This window comes from Sinocyclocheilus rhinocerous, unplaced genomic scaffold (assembly GCF_001515625.1).
Source record: "Sinocyclocheilus rhinocerous isolate Xijiao unplaced genomic scaffold, SAMN03320098_v1.1 scaffold1285, whole genome shotgun sequence".
NCBI classification, from domain to species: Eukaryota; Metazoa; Chordata; class Actinopteri; order Cypriniformes; family Cyprinidae; genus Sinocyclocheilus; species Sinocyclocheilus rhinocerous.
In genome coordinates, this window is record NW_015645559.1 from 269,440 (window position 1) to 293,292 (window position 23,853).

General features: G+C 36.6%; 3 protein-coding genes across 5 annotated transcripts; 2 read left to right on the forward strand and 1 right to left on the reverse strand.

The window, feature by feature from the left end:
* Positions 1–276: 276 nt before the first annotated feature.
* Positions 277–8,313, reverse strand: LOC107706648 (succinyl-CoA ligase [ADP-forming] subunit beta, mitochondrial-like). Its single transcript, XM_016510417.1, has 11 exons — positions 8,163–8,313; positions 7,025–7,220; positions 4,875–4,974; positions 4,626–4,788; positions 4,265–4,393; positions 4,031–4,169; positions 3,518–3,679; positions 3,117–3,259; positions 2,886–3,006; positions 2,053–2,141; positions 277–1,081 (listed from the first exon to the last, which is right to left on the reverse strand). The coding sequence occupies exons 1-11, from the start codon at positions 8,244–8,246 to the stop codon at positions 1,007–1,009; spliced, it is 1,401 nt and encodes a 466-aa protein (XP_016365903.1). The 5' UTR covers positions 8,247–8,313; the 3' UTR covers positions 277–1,006.
* A 148-nt stretch (positions 8,314–8,461) lies between these two features.
* On the forward strand, positions 8,462–10,967 carry LOC107706649 (probable 8-oxo-dGTP diphosphatase NUDT15). Of its 3 annotated transcripts, none has more exons than XM_016510419.1 (4): positions 8,462–8,532; positions 9,176–9,352; positions 9,501–9,697; positions 10,551–10,967. In XM_016510419.1, exons 2-4 carry the CDS (start codon positions 9,186–9,188, stop codon positions 10,652–10,654), a joined length of 468 nt encoding a protein of 155 aa, XP_016365905.1. In that variant the 5' UTR covers positions 8,462–8,532; positions 9,176–9,185; the 3' UTR covers positions 10,655–10,967. The 3 variants fall into 3 exon arrangements, with proteins under 3 accessions (XP_016365905.1, XP_016365904.1, XP_016365906.1); XM_016510418.1 differs by having other exon boundaries at positions 8,473–8,543; positions 9,171–9,352; XM_016510420.1 differs by having other exon boundaries at positions 8,481–8,543.
* A 1,258-nt stretch (positions 10,968–12,225) lies between these two features.
* On the forward strand, positions 12,226–23,841 carry itm2ba (integral membrane protein 2Ba). The gene is made up of 6 exons (XM_016510421.1): positions 12,226–12,450; positions 16,836–16,967; positions 21,204–21,419; positions 21,542–21,652; positions 21,842–21,992; positions 22,830–23,841. The coding sequence occupies exons 1-6, from the start codon at positions 12,364–12,366 to the stop codon at positions 22,916–22,918; spliced, it is 786 nt and encodes a 261-aa protein (XP_016365907.1). The 5' UTR covers positions 12,226–12,363; the 3' UTR covers positions 22,919–23,841.
* The last annotated feature ends 12 nt before the right edge of the window (positions 23,842–23,853 follow it).

Here is a 23,853-nt window from a genome sequence, read left to right on the forward strand (position 1 = left end):
CACCAGCTGGGCATCTGCCATCGAGATGAACAGGAATGCAACTGGATGGTTGAGGTATTACAGACCTCAAACTGTGAGCTGCCACATTCAGAGCACTTTCCTTTATAGAAAGTTGAATTCTCACTACAGGACCCACTCTAACATGAAAGACGATTCAAGGGACTTACTTTGTCAAAGAAGTACATGTTCTACATTTCAAAAATAAGACAGTGACAGAGCCTTTGAGTGGAATCAAACATCATCCTCGGAGACGCTTCAGTATTTTTATTGTCAGTACTGCAGCCGCTGCACCGGTGGCTCCATGTCAGACTGAGAGAACACCAATAACACACATATTCCATGTGAGTGCTTGTGCGTTTACTTAAAAGGGAAATGGTGCATTTCTCTTCAGGAGAACAGAGAAGACATCCTGCAGCGACACTCACTCCCGCCGGAAAACAGAAGGAAGGGAGGGAGGGATGAAGAAAGAGGGGGTGGGATTTTCTTTTAATGACACTGTGTGTATATATATATGTGGCAAAAGATAGGACCAGTGTGTCCGAGACATTCTTTATCCAAAGAGTCGGATCTCCAAGTACATTTCAACAGTATAAATACAGTCCCACATAAATACATCCTCCACTTAAGAAATCAAACGAACAATAACATTGACGAAACAAACAACAGTAGGCAGTAACACTGACCCGATCTAAACCAATGGAACCAAAAAACCCAACAGTATGTCAGTGGATTGGTTTGATGGGCTCTGCACTGGGTGAGGTTGATTTGCATGAAATGAAAGTTGCACCATGCAGATACACATGTGCTTTTACAATATGAAAGCACTGATGAGACAGAAGGAACGGGGAACCGCAGAGAGACACAAACGAGAGATGACAGAAGCTTGATCAGGACACGGGGTTGTGGAGAACTCTACTGGAGGTCTGAGACTAGACAAGCTCAAGTGGCTTAGATTTAGTTCATATAAGATGGTGTGAATAGTGATGTGGCTTGTAGGTTTGCTCTGTTAGATGGGCAGCTGGAACTTGACATCAACCTGGGCCTCTTTGGCCAGCGATACAATTTCAGAAAGCTTTACAACCTAGAGAAAAAGATTGAGAAAGGTATGGTAAATATTTCAGAGTTGACCTTTAATTATGATCATCTTAATTATAACACAGTGACCTAAATTTTAATAGTAAAATGCAAAAAGTGATGATTGTTGATTGTAAAAAAAAAAGCTGTACATAACGGTACATAAAAAAACAGTATGTTCTGCATGGCTGTCGTAATCATACAGTGGTTCCGCATTCAGGGAGGAAAGACAAATTGCTTGTAGCTGGAAATCTGGTTTGTATAGTCATTGTATAAAAATGAGATTTGCTTTGATTCTATTTGACGGCAACATTTGCTTTCATTTTTCCTTTTGTACACTTTCCCCTTTTTAATTAACACAGGTGCAATTTGTTACCGTTAGTTATTGGATTAGGTAGCATGAATTAACAATGAACAGCATTTGTTTTACACAGCATTTATTAATCTAGATGAATTTATTCATAATTTATTTGTTTGATTTGTTTGTTTATTCATAATACATTAACGCCATTTATAATTTATACTTGAAAGACGTATTATGTATTTATTTTTTTATTTATAACTTGAAATATGAATATATGTAGAAATTAATATTATAAAACTAACTAATTAATGAATTGAACCTTGTTGTGAAGTGTTGTAAAACCATTTTTTCTTATGCATGTGAATTTTTATTCTTTATTCTCCCAAAAAAAAAAAAAAAGGATTTAAATGCTGCCATTTTAAACATTAATGGCAGGTAAAGTTGTGGGAAGTTTTGTCCCATCTCTCAAGAAAGTGATATGAGTTTGGAACAACTGAGGGGTGACTAAACGATGACAGATTTTTCGTTTTTGGGTGAACAACTCCTTTAAAACCTCATATTTCTTTGGACTATCAATTTGATTCCTGAACCATGATGGGCAGATTGATCTCTCCATTTCCACACCATGTCAGTTTCAATTTGCCCATATGCATGCATAAATAAGAGAAACGCACCATTTTGGCTGCCTCGTCCAGATCATCACAGGCCAGGATCTTCAGAGGGCTGGCAGCGATCAGAGCCTTGGCATCGTCCACTCTTGTTCCTGGATATCAGACAAGCGTGATGAGAGTGAGATGAAGGACAGAAAACATGAGCCACCTGCACAAATATCCCTTTCCAGACACCTTTTTTTCTTTCTGTCACCCTTCTGTCAATATTTCCTCTCTCCCAGACGTTCCAGGTCTTCTTGGGGGATTTGTGCTACCTTTTATTGATATAGACAGTACAGTGTTCTCACAGTTTTTCACTAATGAATTTCCAGGACTTTTCCATGACCTTTCTAGCCGTCTGCACTTACTGGATAAGTGTTTTCAATAATTTATCAAATTCAGACTTCTTCTCTAAAGAATTCTAAGAAGCGTTCTGACCAATCTGTGAACCGGTTAATAATAATAAAAAAAGAAACAAACAATTTCAATATCATAATAGCTAGCAAGTTGCAAGCAAGTTTTACTTTATACAATAGCAACATTTAACCGATGACATGCTTTTAAAATAGTGTGTAACTAGAAAAATCTATATCTACTATAATCATTTTATTTAATGAATAACCTCTGATAAGCCTTTGTGTCCTGTTCATGTGATTTTCTAAGGAAACCTGAAGTGCTTGTTCTTTTGGGTATAACTGATAATATGATTCAGTTTTTCAGATCAGCACCCTTTTAAATAAAGTATGGGAACTGAAAATATTTTTAATGGGTTTCAAACTATCCCCTTCACCTCTCCATTAATCAAAGTCACCCGCACCATCAATCATAATCATAGTATTAAGCTCGGTCTCTCTCACCTTGTAACCGCACTACGATGGGGATTTTCAGTTCTAAGTCAGTGACAGCCATGATAATGCCCTGTGCAATGACATCACACCGCATGATGCCACCAAAGATGTTCACCAAAATAGCTTGGACCTGTTACAGAGAACACAGAAAAACACTGAATACTTTCTGGCATAAGAGATGTGATAAAAGAGCGGCAATAAGAACAGGAGCCAATGTAATTCCCTTGATCATGATATTACCTTTTTATCAGAGGTGATGAGCTTGAAGGCCTCCGTCACCTGCTGTGCAGTGGCTCCGCCTCCAACATCCAGGAAGTTAGCAGGTGTTCCACCATGTAGTTTAATGATGTCCATGGTGGCCATAGCAAGTCCAGCCCCATTGACTAAACACAGGTGACATCATATGTATTGTTTACACATACACATATTCAAACTAGTCAAAATGGTACAAATTGCATCAACACAGAAAGTTTACTGAAAGTGCAAAATGTAATGTAAATATAAAGATCTTTAGTTCTAATTCTTTATTTAGAAATGTTAAAATATAAAAAAATGCTGATATGTGGGTTTCATTTTTGAATTGTCCACTCAGTGCTGTGATATTGTTTCTCTAATGGATGGTTGTGGGCTTTTGTACTGACCCAGACAGCCAATAGTGCCGTCTAGGCCGATGTAGTTGAGGTCTGCTGTGGCTGCCTGTCTGTCTCTGGCATCCTCCTGGGTCCAGTCTCGCATGTCGAACACTTTCTTCTGTCTATAGGCAGCGTTTGAGTCAAAGTTGATCTTAGCATCCATACACATCACTGCAAAGCACAGAAGAAAACATCTATGAATGCATGAAACTATGGGCCTGTTATGGATTATAAAGGTGGACAGCATTTGAAAAACTGACCATGCATTGTTTTTCTGCACTAACACTGTTAAAGCCAACACAAATTACCCACACATTCTAATAAGCTGAAACAAACACCAGATCTTGAGCTGCACAAAAGTAAATGAGCACAGTGTCACATTTAACTTAACACAAATAATTATTTTATTGAATTGCCTTATCCAAAAATCCATATTGCAATATTGATTGTGCAGCTCTAGGACTGGGGTTGTTTAATGTGTACATAATGTATATAAAGTATAAGGTGTCTGTTTTAGGGTACCAATTCCAGATGAATCCTCCACCATTGGGTTGATCTCCACCATAGATGCATCATACTTGATGAACACATCATAAAGTTTCAACATGTTTTCTGCAGCTTCATTGATCAATGCAGGGGGGAAACCCATCTTCTCTGCCACCTGAGAGAGAGAGAGAAAAAAAAAAGAATAAAAACATTTTTCATGCAGGGGTCAGTATGGGAACTGTCTATATATAGTAATACTCTGCACCTCACCTTAATAGCCTGATCCATCTTTATTCCCTGCATGATATCAATAGGCTCTTTCACAATAGCATCAGGATTCTCTGCAGCTACATCCTCAATGTTCACGCCCCCCTGAGAACTGCCAATCAGCACAGGGCCCTGTAGGGGGTGGAGTAGAACCCATATCATTTTCAGGGCCGGTGAAACCAGTAAAGTGCTGACATTTCAGGTCACGCCACAGTAAAAGTACTGGCCATTCTGCTTACTGCAGCACATAAAGTGGTGATGTCATTTTTGAACGATTGTAAAAAGACTTTGTACTTGAATGCACATATGCAAAGCAGTTTCATAGATAAACCATGCAGTAATGGCCCAGTCCGTGACCTCTCACCTGGAAGGACCTCTCCATGGTGATGGCAAAATAATACTCTCGGCGTGGGTATCTGCGCTCGCAGATAAACACCTGGTTACAGATCCGCCCTGCCTCTCCTGTCTGCTTAGTGAACAGCTTCTTGCCAATCATCTTAGAGGAGATATCTCTCGCTTCCTCTGGCCTGCAGACACAAAGCGAGTGAGAAGACAAAGGGAAAATTGGAAAAGTAATAAAGCGATGAACAATAAAGTAAGCACAAACACTCACGAGTAAACGATTCTGACACCGCCTTTCAATCCTCCCTCAAAAGTGCCTTTGCCTCGACCACCCGCCAACACTTGGGCTTTCACCACCAGGTCTTTAGAGCCTGAAAAAAAAGAGAAAGAATAAACAAGAAAGAGAAAAACCTTGAATAATGCCAACCAAACAGACACAGAAGTACACAAAACACACGGCCTTGCTCAAACAAACAAACAGCACATAAATTGACAGAGATGAAAAATTCACTACAGAGCTGCTGCATCCTCAACCAGTGAGTCACACTGTAATTAGCTACAGTCTCGAAACCTGCACAGATCTGCTGTACAGACACACAGAACAGGCTTACAAAAGGCTGGACCTGATTGTTATGATAAATGTAATGGCACATAACAGACCAGGAAGGATTAAATCGTTTTAATTCACTTGGATTTAAACTGCTTAACCAGTTGAAAACAACAGACGTGTGACGCCAATAAGAATGATTTAGGAAGGCACTCAATTCCGCCTGTTTAGTAAAAACAATAAGGTGGAGTTTTATACAATTTAAACTGGGAGTTGTAATTTTACAAGCTAACTTTTCAATAAACAGACAGAACTATGCATTTTATTAATACAAAAATGGTATTGATAAAAATTTTTTATTAATTTACTCACCCTCATTTTGTTCCAAACCCATAAGACCCAACCTAACAAGGAAATATTAGGCTAAATGATTATGCTGCCTTTTTTATGCCTAATGGCTTGAATTTGACTGTTCTTCATTACACTACAAGTTGTACAAGTTTAAGGCAGTGATGTTTTAATAAATTAATATTCAGCATAATAAAGACATTTATAATGTTACAAAAACTTTCTATTTGAAATAAATGCTGTTCTTCTAAACTTTCTATACATCAACAAATCCTAAAACTGTGTATTATGGTTGACAATAAAAATATTAAGCAGCACAACTGTTTTCAACATTGGTAATAATAAGAAATGTTTCCTAAGCACCAAATCATCATACTAGAATAATTTCCAAGAGATCATGTGGAACTGAAGACTGGAATAATGACTGCTAAAAAATTCAGCTTTGCCATCACAGAAATAAATTACATTAAAAATACATTAATACTAAAGTTATTTTAATTTGCAATAATATTTGACAATATTACGTTTTTTATCTTTTTTTCTGGAATTGTTAAGTCCCTTTTCATGGTTGCTTTCAATGTATGGAAAACAGCAGCATGAATGTTCTGATGAACCTCCACAGAACATCTGTCACAGGAGGTTTAGACATCAAGAGGGTGAGTAAATACTGACAGAATTTTCAGCTTTGGACGAATGGACGACTTACCCTTTTAAAGTTGTACCATGTTGGAGCACTGAAAAAGGGAAGTGCCCCACAGAATGCTATTAAACCGCTGATTTGGCATTGTGAAACTATAGATATTTCCAACTTTGACCATGTTGCAATTTTGCAGATAAAACACTCCTACTTTTTGCAACCCTGAATGTACAGTTCAGTGCATTTACCAGAAATGAAATGCACAGCAAATGATTAGGCTATTCATTTGGAAACAGTAAGTTAAAGAGTAAAATCCAATTTTATTCAGATCTGAGACACACCAAGATTCAAACTAATGGGTCACTTAAACCCATTCTCTAGTGTGCATGTTTCTCAGTCTAAAGCTAGTCCCTTGCTTGTGACACCCTACCCTCCTTTATTCCAGCTAACAGCACTGCCTGTCCATCACGGGTCTGTGCGGGTGCTGCCTATATGCTGACAGTTAGATTAAAGTTTAGGCCAGCCACATTCTCCAGAGGTGGCGCAAATCTATGTTTAGCCTGCAGTGTGTGTGAGAACAGCACAACAGCTGAAACACAAACACACAGTGAATTCAAGACCCTTAAAATAGGGTAATCTGGCAGTCCTGTTCAAAACACTGTAATCGGACCTGCGTAAAGGCATTGCCAATGGCATTCCCTAAATGTATATACGCTGTGTTGAAATACTACTCAAGATCATTCCAATGTGAAAAATATGTAAACAGTGGAAAATACAACTGAGTCGGTGTGCATATGTTATGGAACAGTTATGCAGCCTGCATTCCTTTGAGGATAAATATTGTCGACTTTCCTCAATTAGTGCCCAGCATACGTTCATGTGTTCTTACCGATCTGCTTGGCAACAGCATAAGCCTCATCAGGTGTGCTGGCCACCAAACCTGTGGGCACAGAGATGCCCGCTTCCTTCAGCAGCCCGATGCTCGTGTATTCATGCAGGGAGAGGTTCCTCTGCTGCTGCACTGACAGCATTGGAGACGGCTGGTTCCCATGATTACCAAATAGACCCGATGTCCCACCAAGCACCTGGTAATCGAAAGTTAAGAGAGAAAATGCTAATTAAATCCAACACAAATAAATTCTGGCAAACGAGACTCAACAAGCGATACTGTTGCAACAAAGCCATGGTCATATTTACACTGCAAACACTAACTTTTGTAGATTGCTAAATGTAATTCACAAATGGAAACATGAACAAGCAAAGTCTCAGCTTTACAAGGAAAAGGACTTTCCCTTTCCCTTGCGCCATAGATTAATACTTAACTGACTTTAGTGGAGTCTTTTAATAATATGTGGGATATTAGAATATGTGGAATCATTATGTCTATTGAAACGAACTGTCTGTACCAGCAATATAAAGATGATTAACTGATGAATTAATGACTGATTAATATTTTGCTGTAATCCAGAGTACACTCAATATAGGAATAGTCCTTTATGGAGCGACTTGGGTGTCTTACTCAAGGGTACAACCTTCTAATGACCAAACAAAAGACATTTATGATTCAGGAAGGTTTACAGTAAAGAATACTAACATTTTGTTAATTACAACAGGCATATTTGCAGTTCTGAGTGGTTTAAGAGTTAATTTTATTAACCAGCAGGCACTAGAGTTGAACAGAAACACTGAAGTGAAACAAAACAGACTGTCCATGTAGGTCAAAGTTAACTCGGAACCCCAGATGACATGTACAGTGTGTATGATAACCATATAAACAAACAAACAAACACATTAAGCTCCCAGACAGAATTTAACCTAAATCTGCCTAACTCCAAAAGAGCATCCGCTCAGTAGAAAATGAATAGGTTTGCAAATCTAAGCATTAGTAATAATGACAGGCAGCTAGCCTGAAGGCTAAAGTCAAAGGAGAATCGCCCACTTGGTGTCACTAAAAGTGGTCAAAAAAGCAAGCCACTTCACAAATGACAGTCGGATATAGTTATCTGATGTGTGTACGCAAAACTGACCCTAGCTGCCGAGCTTAAAGTCGTCCTTGGGCCGGAATTCCACAGTCCAGCGGACAACCGGCCACAGATCAGGGACGTCGCCATGTTGCTCTGTGCACAATCAGCGCAGCACAAACACAAATGACTGCACGCGCCTGCGTCAGGACGTGCGTCAACTGCGCAACTCCACTTTGAGAATCGCAGCTGGCTATTTCCTTCCCCGTGAACCAAACATTACTATTCAAATCAATTCACGTGTTTACTGTGACAACGATTTGCTTTCTTTTGGGAATTAAGATGATTTAATTTGTCAAATTTGTACATCTCATAGTGCACAAGCTTCAACCAGATCGTGAAAGGTGTGCTTTCTGGTAGGAGACTCATCTACCAAGTAAGATATAGGTACGTTTAGACCATGATGTGATTTCCAGTAAAGTGTTGCTTAATTATGCTTATGCGGATCCCCAGCATTGCACGTCCTTCCCTCTCGAGTCTTTTCAGTCTGCTCAGCAAAAAGATTCCTTCAGTGACTCTTTTCATACTTACGCCAGTAGATGGCAGCAAGTGAGTGTACTTTTGTGCGTTGTGTCAAGTTATTGAATCATGTACCTATCATTCAAAAATGGTGTTTAAGCCACAAATCACAATTAAGCAGATCTATTAATATTTTCACCACCTTGTCAAGTTCTAGGTATGACTTTTGACATGCTATAACAAAAAAATACATTTGTTTCTACGGTGTAGCCTACATCAATTGAACTGTGCATAGACATCAGTCTTTTTTTTTTTTTACACAATAATGATTCCTCCACCTTTTCTCACAATATCTCAATGTCTTTATGTAAAACAATAAAAATGCACAATTTTACTCTGTAAAATAAAAAAAAGGAGTGATTTTATTATTCCTATTTTTTTATTGAAAGGTTAGAACTTCAAGTTAGATGGTACTCCAGGTAAATACTTTAGGTCATACGGATTCAGCAGACATAAAATTTGGACTACTGCTATATAACTGTTTGTCTGTTTTAACACAGTTTAAATACAATGTCTAAGGCCGTTCAAAATGGAAAACCCATCCTCAAACGTCCTGGAGTGGGACTTGGGGTTCTTGTGACAGACTCCTCCAATCCAGGATGTGTCCTGTTAGGAAAAAGAAAAACTAGAGTTGGGAAAGGCACCTACCAGTTACCAGGAGGTCACATTGAATTCGGGTGAGTTTACTGTCACAAAAATGCATCAATGTGGTCTTTTACTAATGTATCAACAAATTCTCTCTAATTCCTGCTTATTCGTTAACTTTTCTTATGCCTCAGTGCATTAATACACATGGGTTGCACGTAAATTAATCTCAATTATCAGAGAAACTTGGGAGGAATGTGCCCAGAGAGAGGTGATGGAGGAAGCTGGTGTCCGACTGAAGAACCTTCGCTTTGGATCAGTCGTCAACTCCATCAGATTGGAGGAAAACTACCATTATGTCACAATCTTCATGCAGGGAGAAATGGACAGGTCTTTCTCAGCTGAACCAGTTAATTTGGAGCCAGAGAAGAATGAAGGTAAACCATTTCTTTGAATGTGTTGTTGCCTGTGTAGTCTCAGGCCCAGATGGCCCACCCACAGATCATTCATGATAGTGATAAAAATCTGTCATGTGAGACTATTGCCTGTCTCACGCCAACTTGGCAGTCACCATTACAACAGGTTTTAGCAGTTTTGAGCAAATATTAAAATGTTTTTTGAATACAGTATAAGATAATGATGACGTGGCTTTTTATAAAGCACTAAAAGCAAATCCCATGTTTTTTATGTTAAAAGTAATAGATATGTTAGACAAACTATTAATTAAGATGACATTAACATAGAAATAAAAGTAGATCTACACACAAGTAATCTCTGTCCCAACTTCAAAGTCTTGACCTTCTTAATTATATCCATCAGTTATAATCATACAATTTGACATAATCAGTTGGAGTGATATTCAATTATTTGTAATAAGAATCGGTGACTTTATATTTTGTTTAGGCACACTTTTAATATCTAAATGGGTGCTTTTTGGCCAGAATAAACACCAGTGTGAGCCAGACTATATGTCGATATTCAAAACAAAGTATGGCAGCAAAAGTATCTGTAGATTTACTTGATATTTACATAGTCATGCACTGTATAAAACCAAATCATGTGCTTTGGATTTCTATGTCGTATGTATGATTTCTATGAGTAAGTAGTGACCAAGTATAAATTAGTTTATTTAGTATTAGACATCAATTTATTATATGAGTGTAGCTAATACTGAAAAATGAGTGATTCATTTTTAGTTATTTGACTGTATCTGCCCATATGCCAAGCAGCAGCAGTATTGCTGCAGTATTTCACTGCAAGCTTCAGATTCATTAGTTCTTTCTTTCTCAGGTTGGACATGGAGGCGGTGGGAGGATTTTCCCCCTGAAGAGCAGCTATTCTTGCCATTAGCCAACCTGAGACAGCAGGACTTCCAGCCATTCAGAAAGAGTTAAAGGGATTTTCTGTAATTAAGAAATCACCTTATCACTCCCTGACTTAACCTTATTCAGGTTCAGGTGAACTGAACTCGCCTTAGGCCTTTTCTCACTCATTTTGAAGAGAGCGTTGACCTATTGAAAGGACACACGCCCTGACCTTAAATTGTGAGATTGACATACTGTACTTTCAGATTGACTGTTATGGATAATTAATTACTGAATGTTATTCCAGCTTCTCAAAAGCCTAATGATTTTATTGAACACACATGTGTATTAAATGATATCTAAGGCTATTAAGCTATTAGGTCTTATCAGTCATATTTTTTTTGTACATGCTGGTATATTAAGTATACAGCATGTTATGTGTGATATTTTGTTAAAATATTTAGGTAACAGTTTACAATAAGGTCTTGTTAACATTACTGAATGCATTAGGTATCCCAAAAGCAATACTTTTAGAGCATTTAATTTTGCCCAATGCTAATTTCTACATATACATTTTCACATTTCAAGTAATAAACTAACATTAACCTGTATTAATAATTAATTGTACCATATTTTATTGTAAAGTGTTACCAATATTTCATCATAACTTCTGTTCCCACCAGACAAAACCCTTTGCATTTGTAATACTACTGCAAGGATTTCATAACATATTATTTTTCCACATAAACCTTACCTGCACTCAAATAAACATTACCTGGTAGTTTTCAACCTGGTAGGTTGGACAGTCTCATTTTTTAGAAACCACGCCCCCTATCAGTGAACTGATTATATTATATTATATTATATTATATATTATACGTTGTGTGTTCATGTAATTTATTTATTACATTGAAATATAACTTTATTAAAATAAAACAAACGATGTTATGTATATTTGGTGGAAACAGCGCCCCCTCCCCGTTCATTGATGAACATACAGTCTGAATCCGGTCGGCTCGAGCTAAATGCGCCACAGCAAGTTGTGAAGCAGCATAGTGTATAGGGTATATTAAGTATACAGCATGTTATGTGTGATATTTTGTTAAAATATTTAGGTAACAGTTTACAATAAGATCTCTTGTTAACATTACTGAATGCATTAGGTATCCCAAAAGCAATACTTTTACAGCATTTAATTTTGCCCAATGCTAATTTCTACATATACATTTTCACATTTCAAGTAATAAACTAACATTAACCTGTATTAATAATTAATTGTACCATATTTTATTGTAAAGTGTTACCAATATTTCATCATAACTTCTGTTCCCACCAGACAAAACCCTTTGCATTTGTAATACTACTGCAAGGATTTCATAACATATTATTTTTCCACATAAACCTTACCTGCACTCAAATAAACATTACCTGGTAGTTTTCAACCTGGTAGGTTGGACAGTCTCATTTTTTAGAAACCACGCCCCCTATCAGTGAACTGATTATATTATATTATATTATATTATATATTATACGTTGTGTGTTCATGTAATTTATTTATTACATTGAAATATAACTTTATTAAAATAAAACAAACGATGTTATGTATATTTGGTGGAAACAGCGCCCCCTCCCCGTTCATTGATGAACATACAGTCTGAATCCGGTCGGCTCGAGCTAAATGCGCCACAGCAAGTTGTGAAGCAGCACAGTGTACAGAGAGGTCGTCGGATTCGCCAAGCTTTCGCTGTAGTTCGGTGGGGGGAAAAATACCTTGACAAAACAAATTTCAGTTACACAACATGGTGAAACTCGCTTTCAACTCCGCTCTCGGACAGAAGGATTTAAAAAAGGAGGAGAAGGATGAAGCTTTGATCCCTCAGGATGTGGTGAGTTTCGTTAGCACAAACGCTAACCGGCTATTGAAATTCAACACAGCGTTAATAACAACATTGCTTTTAGCCATTAAATTTTTTATAACGTGTTTATTTGTTGTACCTGTGGTCGGTCAGAGTGTTTAAATAAACATACGACACCATTAAATGAATACATAAATGAAGGATTTTTACAAAAATAAAGTAAATAAAAACATAGTTGATGTTTGACTGGAATATAGACGTTATTTACATCAGTATGACTGAAACACGTTTGTTTGGGCTTTGTGAGGATTATAACCTTATTTTTTATCTGGTAGTTTTGTTTTTGTGTGTGTAAGAGGGAAGCCATCTCCTGCCTTGTTTCAGAGTGTGTATGTATGTATGTGTGTGTGTGTGTGTGTGTGTGTGTGAGTGAGTGAGTGAGTGTCAGACAGCTTTGAGCTTACAGGAAAATGGCCGACAGTCCAACAGACACCAGGATATATACATAAAAATCCTATTGCATTGCACTTTTGAGATGTTTTCCATCAAGATTCCTAATGCATGCACGTGCAATGTTCAGATAAATAAAAATATTGCATTAAAAGGAATGCACGTACAAAGGTTTGTGTATGTGTAATCATGCATTGCATTTTTTAATGCTTGTTCTAGTAGCCTGATGCATGTCTGTGTAGTCATTGCAATATTTAAAATAAAACAGTTCATTTCATATGAGATTTGCATTTAAAGTAATGTGGCTGTATAAATTTGTCCCTTACACTTCCTGAATAGGTTGCAGTCGTAAACATAGTAAAATCAGGAAGAGGAAATACATGTTTAGCCAGCTTATCGTGGGAGACTTTCATTAGTGTGAGACCAGCTCCCACTCAGATGCATGCACTGTCTGGCTGCTTCTGTTCCTCAAATACGATCGTCAGCTGCCACTGAGGATGAGTCAGCGCCTAGTGTGCGAATTGGGTTGATAATCAAGAAGAAGAGGTCGTGAATCATTCATAAGACACTGTTGTGTCTGCTGAAACACTGCCACTGCGATCAGACCAACGTGCAGCCTGATCTCACTGGCACTATTTCAACAAGGAGCGTTTCGGCAGGCATATGTCTTATGAAAGAAGAAGAAATTGATTCAGAAGGTTTCATGCATGGAGCAATGCTTCTTACCTTTAGACATTTCTGTCAATCAGAGACTCTAATACTTATCTAAATTGGTTAAAAGTTGTCAATTCATCATGAGATAAGCTGTAAAGATCGTGCTGTGTGGTCTGAAATCCTCTGTCACACAGGTGATCAAAGCCTCACTGAACTACCAAAACCAGCCACCTTTGTTCCTTGGAAAAACTCCTGAAGGCTCTGGTTATTTAAACAAAGACGGTCTCTGTTAGCCAAGCCATAATCTGCAGTGTGTGTCTGTGTGTGCGAGGGCAAGGCTGTGTGTATTTGAAACGGGTGTGTTTGTGTGTAAACGTGAGAGTGAGTCTTTGAAGCTTTTTGTCTTAGGCTTGTTTTTTTACAAACTCCACAACAGGAAGTGCATTCATGCAACTATAACGTCACATGACCATAAGATATTGATGCATGTGTGCTGCATAGATTAAAAGAAATGAAGTCTAAAATGAAAAAAAATGTAGACAGATTAAGCCGAACATTGCATTAGGGTGATTTTGAATGTATTTCATGTTGTGCAGATGCTGTGCCTTCACAGATAATTAAAACATGGATTTGTGTCCTAGATTATAGCTTCAAAAGTCTAGTATAACTTCAAAGTCTACTAGTAATAATTCAGTAGAAGAGCATTTGAATATGCAGCTTCAAATATTTGCCTAATCAGGATTTATAATCAATGTGTATGTTTATTTTTGTATGTAATTTTTAACATTTTTGATGGGTGCAGATATTTGTAACTAACTGTTTATTTTGATAATTGAGCGATCTGTATTTTATTGAAAAAAATATATATAAACAGTTACTTTCATACACTTTAAGGTGTCATTACAGTGTACTTATTAATATTAGTAATATTAATTATTAGAGCCCGACCGATATGGGTTTTTTGGGGCCGATACCGATATTAGGGATTAAAAAAAGGCAGATATCGATATATCGGCCAATATTCTTTGTGTATATTATAGTACAGTACCAGTCAAAAGTTTGGACACTTTCCCATTCGTGTGTCCAAACATTTGACTGGTACTATATTTAGAATACAGTATATACATAAACAGAATATATATACATAAACACATTTTTTGCAATGATCACTCAAATTGTGGTGATCAAACACTTATAATGACGTGACAGAGATACGTAATGGAGGCAGGGCATTTAACAATTTAACAATAAACTTTATTATCCAAAATGAGTCTGACATCAGTGCACTGAACAGTAAAGTTGAAGTTTATTCAACTTTAATTCAATTCAGTTCCATTCAACTTTATTCCGTTGAAGTTTATTTCACTTCGGAACATTCATTCACGGATTTGCGCTACTGTCTTCACACACAGACGATTCATTCGAAAGCGGGCCTCTAGACGTACACTCAATTTGCGTTCGAGAGGGTTCCTCGAGCTGAAGGGATCCCCCGAATTTGGTGCGGATTCGCCGCACCGTTACGGAGATATGGCTGTTCAAAATTTCAGTGGTTTTCCATAGACTTAAGCTTTAAAGGAGTCATATGATGCTGCTAAAAAGAACATTATTTTGTGTATTTGGTGTAATGAAATGTGTTTATGCGGTTTAAAGTAAAAAAAAAAACACATTATTTTCCACATACTGTCCATTATTGTTTCTCCTCTATGCCCCGCCTTCTGAAACGCGTCGATTTTTACAAAAAAATTAAATCGCATCATATGACCCCTTTAAGCGTTTCATCCAGGTCGCCAGTAGCAAACAATGGAGCGCACTGCTGGACAAACTAAGTAATTACACCATTTCAAGCATTTTATCTGCGTTATATGTTCTGTTAAAAAAAATTCATATCGGGGGCATATTCGCCCATACCCATATATCATAAGACAGGCTCATATCGGCCGATAATATCGGCAAAACGATATATCAGTCAGGCTCTATTAATTATAGTTTTAAAATCTTTATATTACTTACAATAAGGTTAATTTTGTAATTATAGTAAATACATGTATCATGTATAACAAGGACATTACAAAATAAATAGTTCCATAAAATCATATATATTATATAAATCTTATGCCATACATTATTACATGTTCTATATATTTTTTTGTCTAACAACAAATACTGTAAGCAACAGAATATTTTAGTATTTTAATAATAAAAAAACTAGCCATTTTATTTGATTGAAGAAATAATCATAATAATACATTATCAAAATAACTGTTAGTTTATTGAGATAAATTTTAAATTTCCCTGTTTAACTTTCTTTTTGATGTGACCTTGCTTTATGAAGAATTTGACGCTGATGGTGGTTCAGAGTACACAGACCTTGACTAATCGATATTAAAATGTGTTGGTTGACTGTTTTCATTATTGATCATTTTTGCAGCCCTAAATATTTTCAAACAGACACTATTTGAAATATGAAATATGTCTGTGCAAGATCATAATGTTGGTGTTTACTGAAACTAGAGGAGAGGTAATGATGACTAGACTCATTTAAATTGCAGCATTGTCATGGGACATTTAGTACAGACTGCATCTCTTAGACACACCTGTAAACAAACCTTCATGTATACAATATAGATGTTTCTAGCTGAAATGAACTTGTTTTTGTTGCTCATAATTTCCCTGGAGTCTGCAACATGATGGCTGTTGTAAACACAGGAAAGCTTAGCTACTTCATCTTCTTTTGCTCTCATTATGTTGTATATGAAAAATATATGACAAACAAATAAGGACCAACAAGATTTGGTGCCAAATTGTCGCCATTTTCAGTCTGATTTGTTTTCACTTTCATCCTTGTTCATCAGACACTGTGTCAGCTGATGTTTTGTTCATTTGCATCATGCACTGTGTTTGTTCCTGTTAGTCTCTGGAGGGAGGTTGGAAATTTCCCAGTATCTGTTGCACACAATGCAATTGTTTTGTACAAAGCCACACCCAGTCTTAATACGCTTGCACATAAAATTGATGAAAACTCTCTCCTTCAACACAAATAAACACATGCAGGTGCACTAGAGAGTGCGATCTGTGGGGATTTCAGCGAGAAAAATGTGAACATTTGGAAACAAAAACACAGTTCCCAACAGTAGTTCCCATACACATGGCGTCATGCAGTGAGACCATATATTACATAAAAATTTAGATTATATGTCTATACCAAAGCTAACTAAAGAGTAAAAGTAGCATATATCGTTGAAGTCATCAACTGCTTAAAGAAACATCATTTTTACTAGAAGCCTTTTCTTCCTGCTTGTGTGTGCATACAGGACTTGGAGGATGGTCTGCGTATCAGGCAACAGTCCAGGGCCTGGTGCTGGTGCATGTGTTTGGGTCTGGCCCTCATTCTGTCTGGCGTGGTTGTGGGCGGAGCTTACCTGTACAGGTATTACTTCATAGAGGTGAGAGAACCATTTCCATCCGCTGCACCACATGAGAACTCCGAATATGAATGTGATCTGTTGGATCCTTAAAAAGTATTCAAATGTTTTAAGATTTACTTCAAAATATAAGACAATAAAAAGTCCAAACATATATTTATTGATTTCTTTGTCAGTATGATTGAAATTCATGCCTTAACTAGGTTTTAATTGAATTTTAGTTTTGTTTTTTAGTTTTTGCATTACAGGATGAGTTCAACGATATATATTTTTTAAAGACTTTATATTGTTACAATGTTAGTAGTATACTTTTAAGTTGTATTGACAGAGTGCATTATGGGTGTTGAAGTTTTTGGCTAATGGAAATACCACAGCACTATTTCTGTTTTCTCTAGTCATGGTGTAGCAACGATTTAGATTTTTTTTCCCATTTAATTAAGATCATATCTTGTCGGCGGTGAATAACCAAATTCCATTTTTTCAGTTAAAATTTTTCTGGATTCCATTTTTTCCGTAAAAATTTTTCTATGCTCTGTTTTAATGGTTAAATAAAATTGTATTCATCAGAAAGCTTGTCTTATTAATTGAAATCATGAAACTTGTGGTATTAAAGAGCAAGTCATTAAAAGTTAACAAAAAATTACACTTTTAAGACCCTTTTAAATATTTTATTTTTCCAAATTCTGTTTTCCATTAATTTTCTGGATTCCATTTTAATGGTTTAATTAAATATTAATAATAATAATAATGTCTAATTAATTGATTTTATATATATATATAAAAAAAAAAAAGTATTTATTTTTTTCCAGAAATACTGTGTTGTGTATTTACGTTTTTCTGGTAAATAAATTTTCTGGTAAATATTCCTTTAAAAGTAATGTTTTAATAATTTTATTAGTAGTAGTTAGTACTATAATTACATTAGGTACTATTTCTCTCACGGTTTCTTCAAGTTAAACCAAACTTTTATTTTGACGGGTTGCTGTGAAGACATTTAGGTTTCTGTTTGTATATGATATGACAATAGTTTACTCATAAAAAATGGTAAAATGCTCATTAAGTGACTCTCAGAGCAGTTCTAGAGATTATGTTCATGTGTTGATGTACTCGTATTGAGACAGCAGAGGCTGAAAACACAGCGAGCGTCAGGTGCGCTTCTGTAGTAAACAAAACTGTGCGTCTGTGCCATTCATTCAAACAGAGACACGCAGAACACAGGCTTCATATTTAAATGGTATTTTTGTGGTTTAATGTTCACAGACACTAGTCCAAACTGTGTTTTGATTTAAGTGTACTGACCTACTTTTGATATATCCATCCAAAATTTGGCAAATTCTGTGACATTCCACGTTATACAGTAAATTCCGTTTTTATGACTGGATTCTGCAATTCAGTCCACGTTTTCCACATCATGGGCCCTATAAATGTGACTAATCTACATTATTACCCAAATTATAGTTCCTCTAGAAAAATTCCATCAAAATGCAAAAAAAAAATTTTTTTAATTGAACTAGCTGATGTGACGTAAAAACCTTACTATTTAATTAAATATGATTTTTTTAAATCTTTGGTTACAAAATCGGTGCAAACTTCAAAACCTCACTAATGTCTTAAATTCCATTTCCTAAAGCATACTGAAACATCTAACACAGGGGTGGCCACACTTTTTTGTGTGGGGATCTACTTTTCAAATGAGAAACTCACCGAGATCTACCAAGTGAAAAATAAATAAATAAATAAAATACATATAAAATAAATATATAAAAAGCTTGTTGGGATGTATCTTTATATTGCATTCATTTAATTTCATTTTAAAATAAAAAATAATAATGTTAATTTCTTAGTAGGCCTACCCTTAGTAGCCTTTGTATTCTAGTGTAATTTTTTTTCAATTCCATGTCATTATTTTTAAACAAAACAAATTCAAGATAGATTTAAACATTCTGCGTTCTTTTTTGCAAACATAGTTTGCAAAAATGTCACTGCAGATATTCTATACAACTTGTATAGAAAAACTATGTAAAGCTCAATTATACAATAATTTTAACAAATAAGCACAAGTAAACCTGCCATACCAAACAAGACCACAGGGAGACGCCAAAGGACTGCAAAAAAACTACTATGGATCCATTCAGGATCACTAAACACACCAAAAAGTACAAATGAAAACTAAAAACATTCTGAATGTGTGGACCCTCAGCGATCTGAAGGCATCATTCTGTGTTTGGAGTGTCTGATGCCCATATGTAGGCTACATAAACACCACTGATCCTCACAAACTTCTCCAAAACGAGCATCCGTTATAAAACACTCGCTATATACAACTACGTGAATATACTGAACTGTTCAAGCAGAAATGTTATAGTGATCAGTGCGCATCAATAATAACGGACACATGTGCGCCTAATGTACGACTCCTGTATCTGTCACTAATAGTCTTTACCTTGATTACAGTCGTCATCCATCAAAACTTTACTAACGTGACCCTGGCTTGATTTATCCAGCCGGGAGCTGTAGTTTGCGTATCATATACATACAGCGGTTTTGAGCCGCCGTTCAGACGCTATTTCACACAGCGTGATGAGAAACCGCTAGAGCTGCTCCGAAACACATCACCAGTGGCATAGCAAGTCAGCCCCGGGCCCATATGCAAAAAAAATTTGTATGGGCCCCCCCAAACGTTATTGGCTCCAACTCGGTTAACTTATTGTTCATTTTTCTGAAGTGATTAACGTTACGTGTATTCACAAGCTGTTTTATTTAATTTCGACTTTATTCTTAATATATTATGACGTTAATCTTATTTTTCGACATGGTACTAAAATGCCCCCGTAGGTTATTTGTACTGCATGCAAACACAATCTTGGCACAGAAGCCCAAAAAACAAAAACAATAAATAAATAAATACTAAGGAGATATTTGAATTATTAATTAATAAACTAGTATTTTCTGAGTCAGTGTCACAAGATGAAGTTGACGATCCTGACTCGCCATCTCCTCAGGACACACGCCTTTAGAGAGAAATACATCTTTATGGATTAGCCTACATGATGAAAGAGTTTTTGTTTTCTATTTGAATTATTTCGTTTCAAAGTATTTCAAGCATTCTATTAGATATATTTATCATGTCTGTGAGGAGGCAAGTTTCATCATTGTGAAGCTGTCTTAACGGCACACATTTATCTAGGTTAAAGGGTTAGTTCACCCAAAAATGAAAATTAGGCCATAAATTACTCACCCTCACGTCATCCTAGGTGTATATGACTTTCTTCTTTCAGACGAATCCAGTCGGAGTTATATAAAAAATTGTCTTTGACCTGTCAAGCTGTTTAATGCCACTCAGCGGGTGTTGCAGTGATTAATATAACTCCGACTGGATTCGTCTGAAAGAAGAAAGTCATATACACCTAGGATGACTTGAGGGTGAGTAATTTATGGGCTAATTTTCATTTTTGGGTGAACTAACCCTTTAAATTTTTTTATTAATATTGTGAATTGCATTAAGTGTTTTATGTCTATAGATTTTATTTTAGGCAAGTCATGTTGATTTGAGAAGGCTAAATTGTTCAAACTTATATGCACAACTCAGTCCGCCGCTGGCCGCTTGGTCGTTACTTAAAAAAAAACAAAAAAAAAACTTGAATTTAACAAACATAAAATGTTCCAAACATATTTCTAAATTAATAAAAAGACGTAAAGAAATATATCCACTTTGCCATTAAAAACCAAAACTGGACTAGCCTATTTGCTGCAACAACAGCTGTGTAAAAGAGAGCGAGAGAGAAAAGACACGGGCTCGGGTCAGACTCAGGCAGAGAATATATTGATAAGCTGTCGGAAGGGCCGGGCCATTGCAGGGTTCTATTCATTCCCTCGTTTCAATTAATGGTTCCCCCTCGGCTCGGCGGGCCCACAATACGTCCGGGCCCATATGCACCTGCATACCCTGCATACAAGACGCTACGCCCCTGCACGTCACAATATCACAGAATACGTAGAGAAGTGGTGCTGTTATTTATTTATATTTTTACAATTATTTAACATATTAATCATAAAATAGCCTAAGTGAATTTATTATATTTTAGTTTTAAGTTATCTCGCGCCCCCGGTTAAGAAAGCATAGGCTATTTAAATGATGTGTGATCTACCAGCATTGCCTTTGCGATCGACCTATTGGGCACCCCTGATCTAACAGAATGATGTGTGTCTAGTTGATCATGGTGAATGAATGTGTCTATTCATAATGATGGTCTTCAGGAGGAGAGGATGTATTTCTGCGGGGTGAACTACCGTGAGGAAAATTACAAGATGCAGGACAGCCAGGAGGAAACTGACATGGATATGCCAGCCGCATCCAAGAGGATTGAGGAGAGAGTGAGGGTTCTGGAGGACGAGGGGGTGGAGCTCATTAACATCCCAGTGCCCAAGTTCAGCGACAGCGACCCTGCTGACATCGTTCATGACTTCAACAGGGTGAGAGCCAAAGTTTATATCCCTCACAAAGCCATACATTCACACACAATTTCATCAGATTCCCAAAAATAAACGACATGTACCAAAATAGTAACATGTTGGTTTTCCTTCTCTGCTTTTAGAGACTGACAGCCTATCTGGATCTGCGTCTGAACAAATGCTACGTCATTCCTCTCAACACTTCTGTCGTGATGCCGCCCAAAGACTTCCTGGAGCTTCTTGTCAACATCAAGGTAATCTTATATTTGAGCATCTTCAAAATAGCCATTCTTTAGTCTGACTCAAAACCTCCTGAACTGCCTACTGAGACACTTGACTAATGCCCAGAAATGAAGTCCAGGTTGTCACCTGGCAAGGCTTTGCAACACAGTTCTAGTCTGGTGTTCGAGCTTGTGACTGTGAACCTTTGGTTGTGTTCGCAGGCTGGAACATACCTGCCTCAGTCCTACCTGGTGCGTGAACAGATGATAGTGACCGGGAAGTTGGAGCATGTGGATCAGCTGGGTTACTTCATCTACGGCCTCTGCAGAGGGAGAGACACTTACAAACTGGAGCACAGAGAGGCCGTTTTTGGTAAACACATGCATTCATCTGTACTTTTGGCGAGTGTCCCATTGTTCTTCGGTTAATTACACACTAACCTCTACAGACAGTATTTGCCAGTTAAAGGAACACTCCACTATTTTTGAAAATAGGTTCAGTTTTTACCGTTTTCGAATCCATTCAGCCGATCTCCGGGTCTGGCGTCAAAACCACTGAAACAAAATAATAGAATGGAATAAAATGGTAAAATAAATGTGCATTTTCATACATCACAGTTCATAGATTTCCAATTTATTATTTTCTATTCACTTTTCTATTCAAACTTCCTATAACTCAAAGAATCCTGAAATTAAAAAGTATCTCAAGTTCAACAAAAATATTAAGCATCATGACTGTTTTCAACATCGATAATTAGATGCATTTTTTTAACGATTTTTAAGTTAAGGTAATTTTTTTTTCATTTTCTATTCCTTTTTTTAAAATATCTATATAGTTAAATTTTTATTTCAGTTTTAGTACATCAAGGTAAACTAAATTAAAAGGAGAAATGAATATCGTGATATATGGTTTCTGCATAAATATTAAGCAGCACAACTGTTTACTTAGCAGAAATGTTTCTTTAGCAGCAAATCAGCATATTAGAATGATTTCTGAAAATGTACAAATTTAGCTTTGTCATCACAGGAATAAATTACATTCAAATTGAAAACATTTTAAATTGTAAAATTTGAGAGTATTGCTTTTTTACTATATATATATTCGAGTATATAGATACATCAGAGTACATGTTGACATAATTGTCAGATATCGAGCTCTGACACATACGTGGGCCACATGCACTCACCAGCATTTTTCTCTTTTTCACAGGTATCCAGAAGCGAGAGGCTCTCAACTGCCACAAGATTCTCCACTTTGAGAACAAGTTTGTGGTGGAGACTCTTATCTGTGAGCCGTAGGGGGGTGGTGAAGACAGCTGGGTAACAAGATAAAACCACTTTTGACAAATTTCACTCTGACCCTTCCTCTCCTTCCATTAAACCTCTTCCTGTTTCCCCTGTTAGTGTGCGCGCGTGTGGGTGTGTGTGCTGCTCTCAGATTTGTTTCCCTGTATAGCAACAATCAATATTGCAGAGAGAGAATGAGACTGAATGCCAAGAGCAATATAATGCGTAGAAACATTTGTGTGTAGGCAAACATTTGGACCAGTTTCTCTCTCAGTAAACATTTTTCTGTGTCTGGGTTTCTGTTAAGCGGGGAGCTCAAAGTCTCCAACAGGGTGTGTGGGATGTAACGGATGAAAATAACTAGTACCAAGTTGACCATGGGAGAGGGAAGGACTCGCAGAGGAGAAATGTACAATGAAATCTATAAAAGATGCACTAAATGTTTAGTGTTCATTTAGAACTGTTACAGATACCAGATTATATACTGGAAATATATTTGACTAGGGATTTGTGATATATGGCCAATTATTACATGTAAGAAATACACATAGAATTGATTTTTGTACTAGTTACACTTTAGTCTAGATTTTTATTTTAAACGACAGATTTTGCTCTGCTGTAAGTTAATACACTGCTAAAACATCCTATTGTAGAGAAGTAAAATCTAGGATCAAATCTAGACGATGCAAAACATTTTTAAAATCAAAAAAAAAAAAATCCAATTCTAATGAGTTAAATCAAATGTGTAACTATTATGTCATTTAGGGGCTGCCGAGGTATTGGGTGTAGACTGATGGATGAATTCTGTAAAGATTGTTTAAATTGACTAAAATGTCTACCAGTTCAACATGAGTTGGAATGATTTATACTTTGCACATAACCCAAAAGGTTTTAATGTTAAACATATTAATACTAATAAAAATTTGACCAGTCCGTTTGCTTGTCTT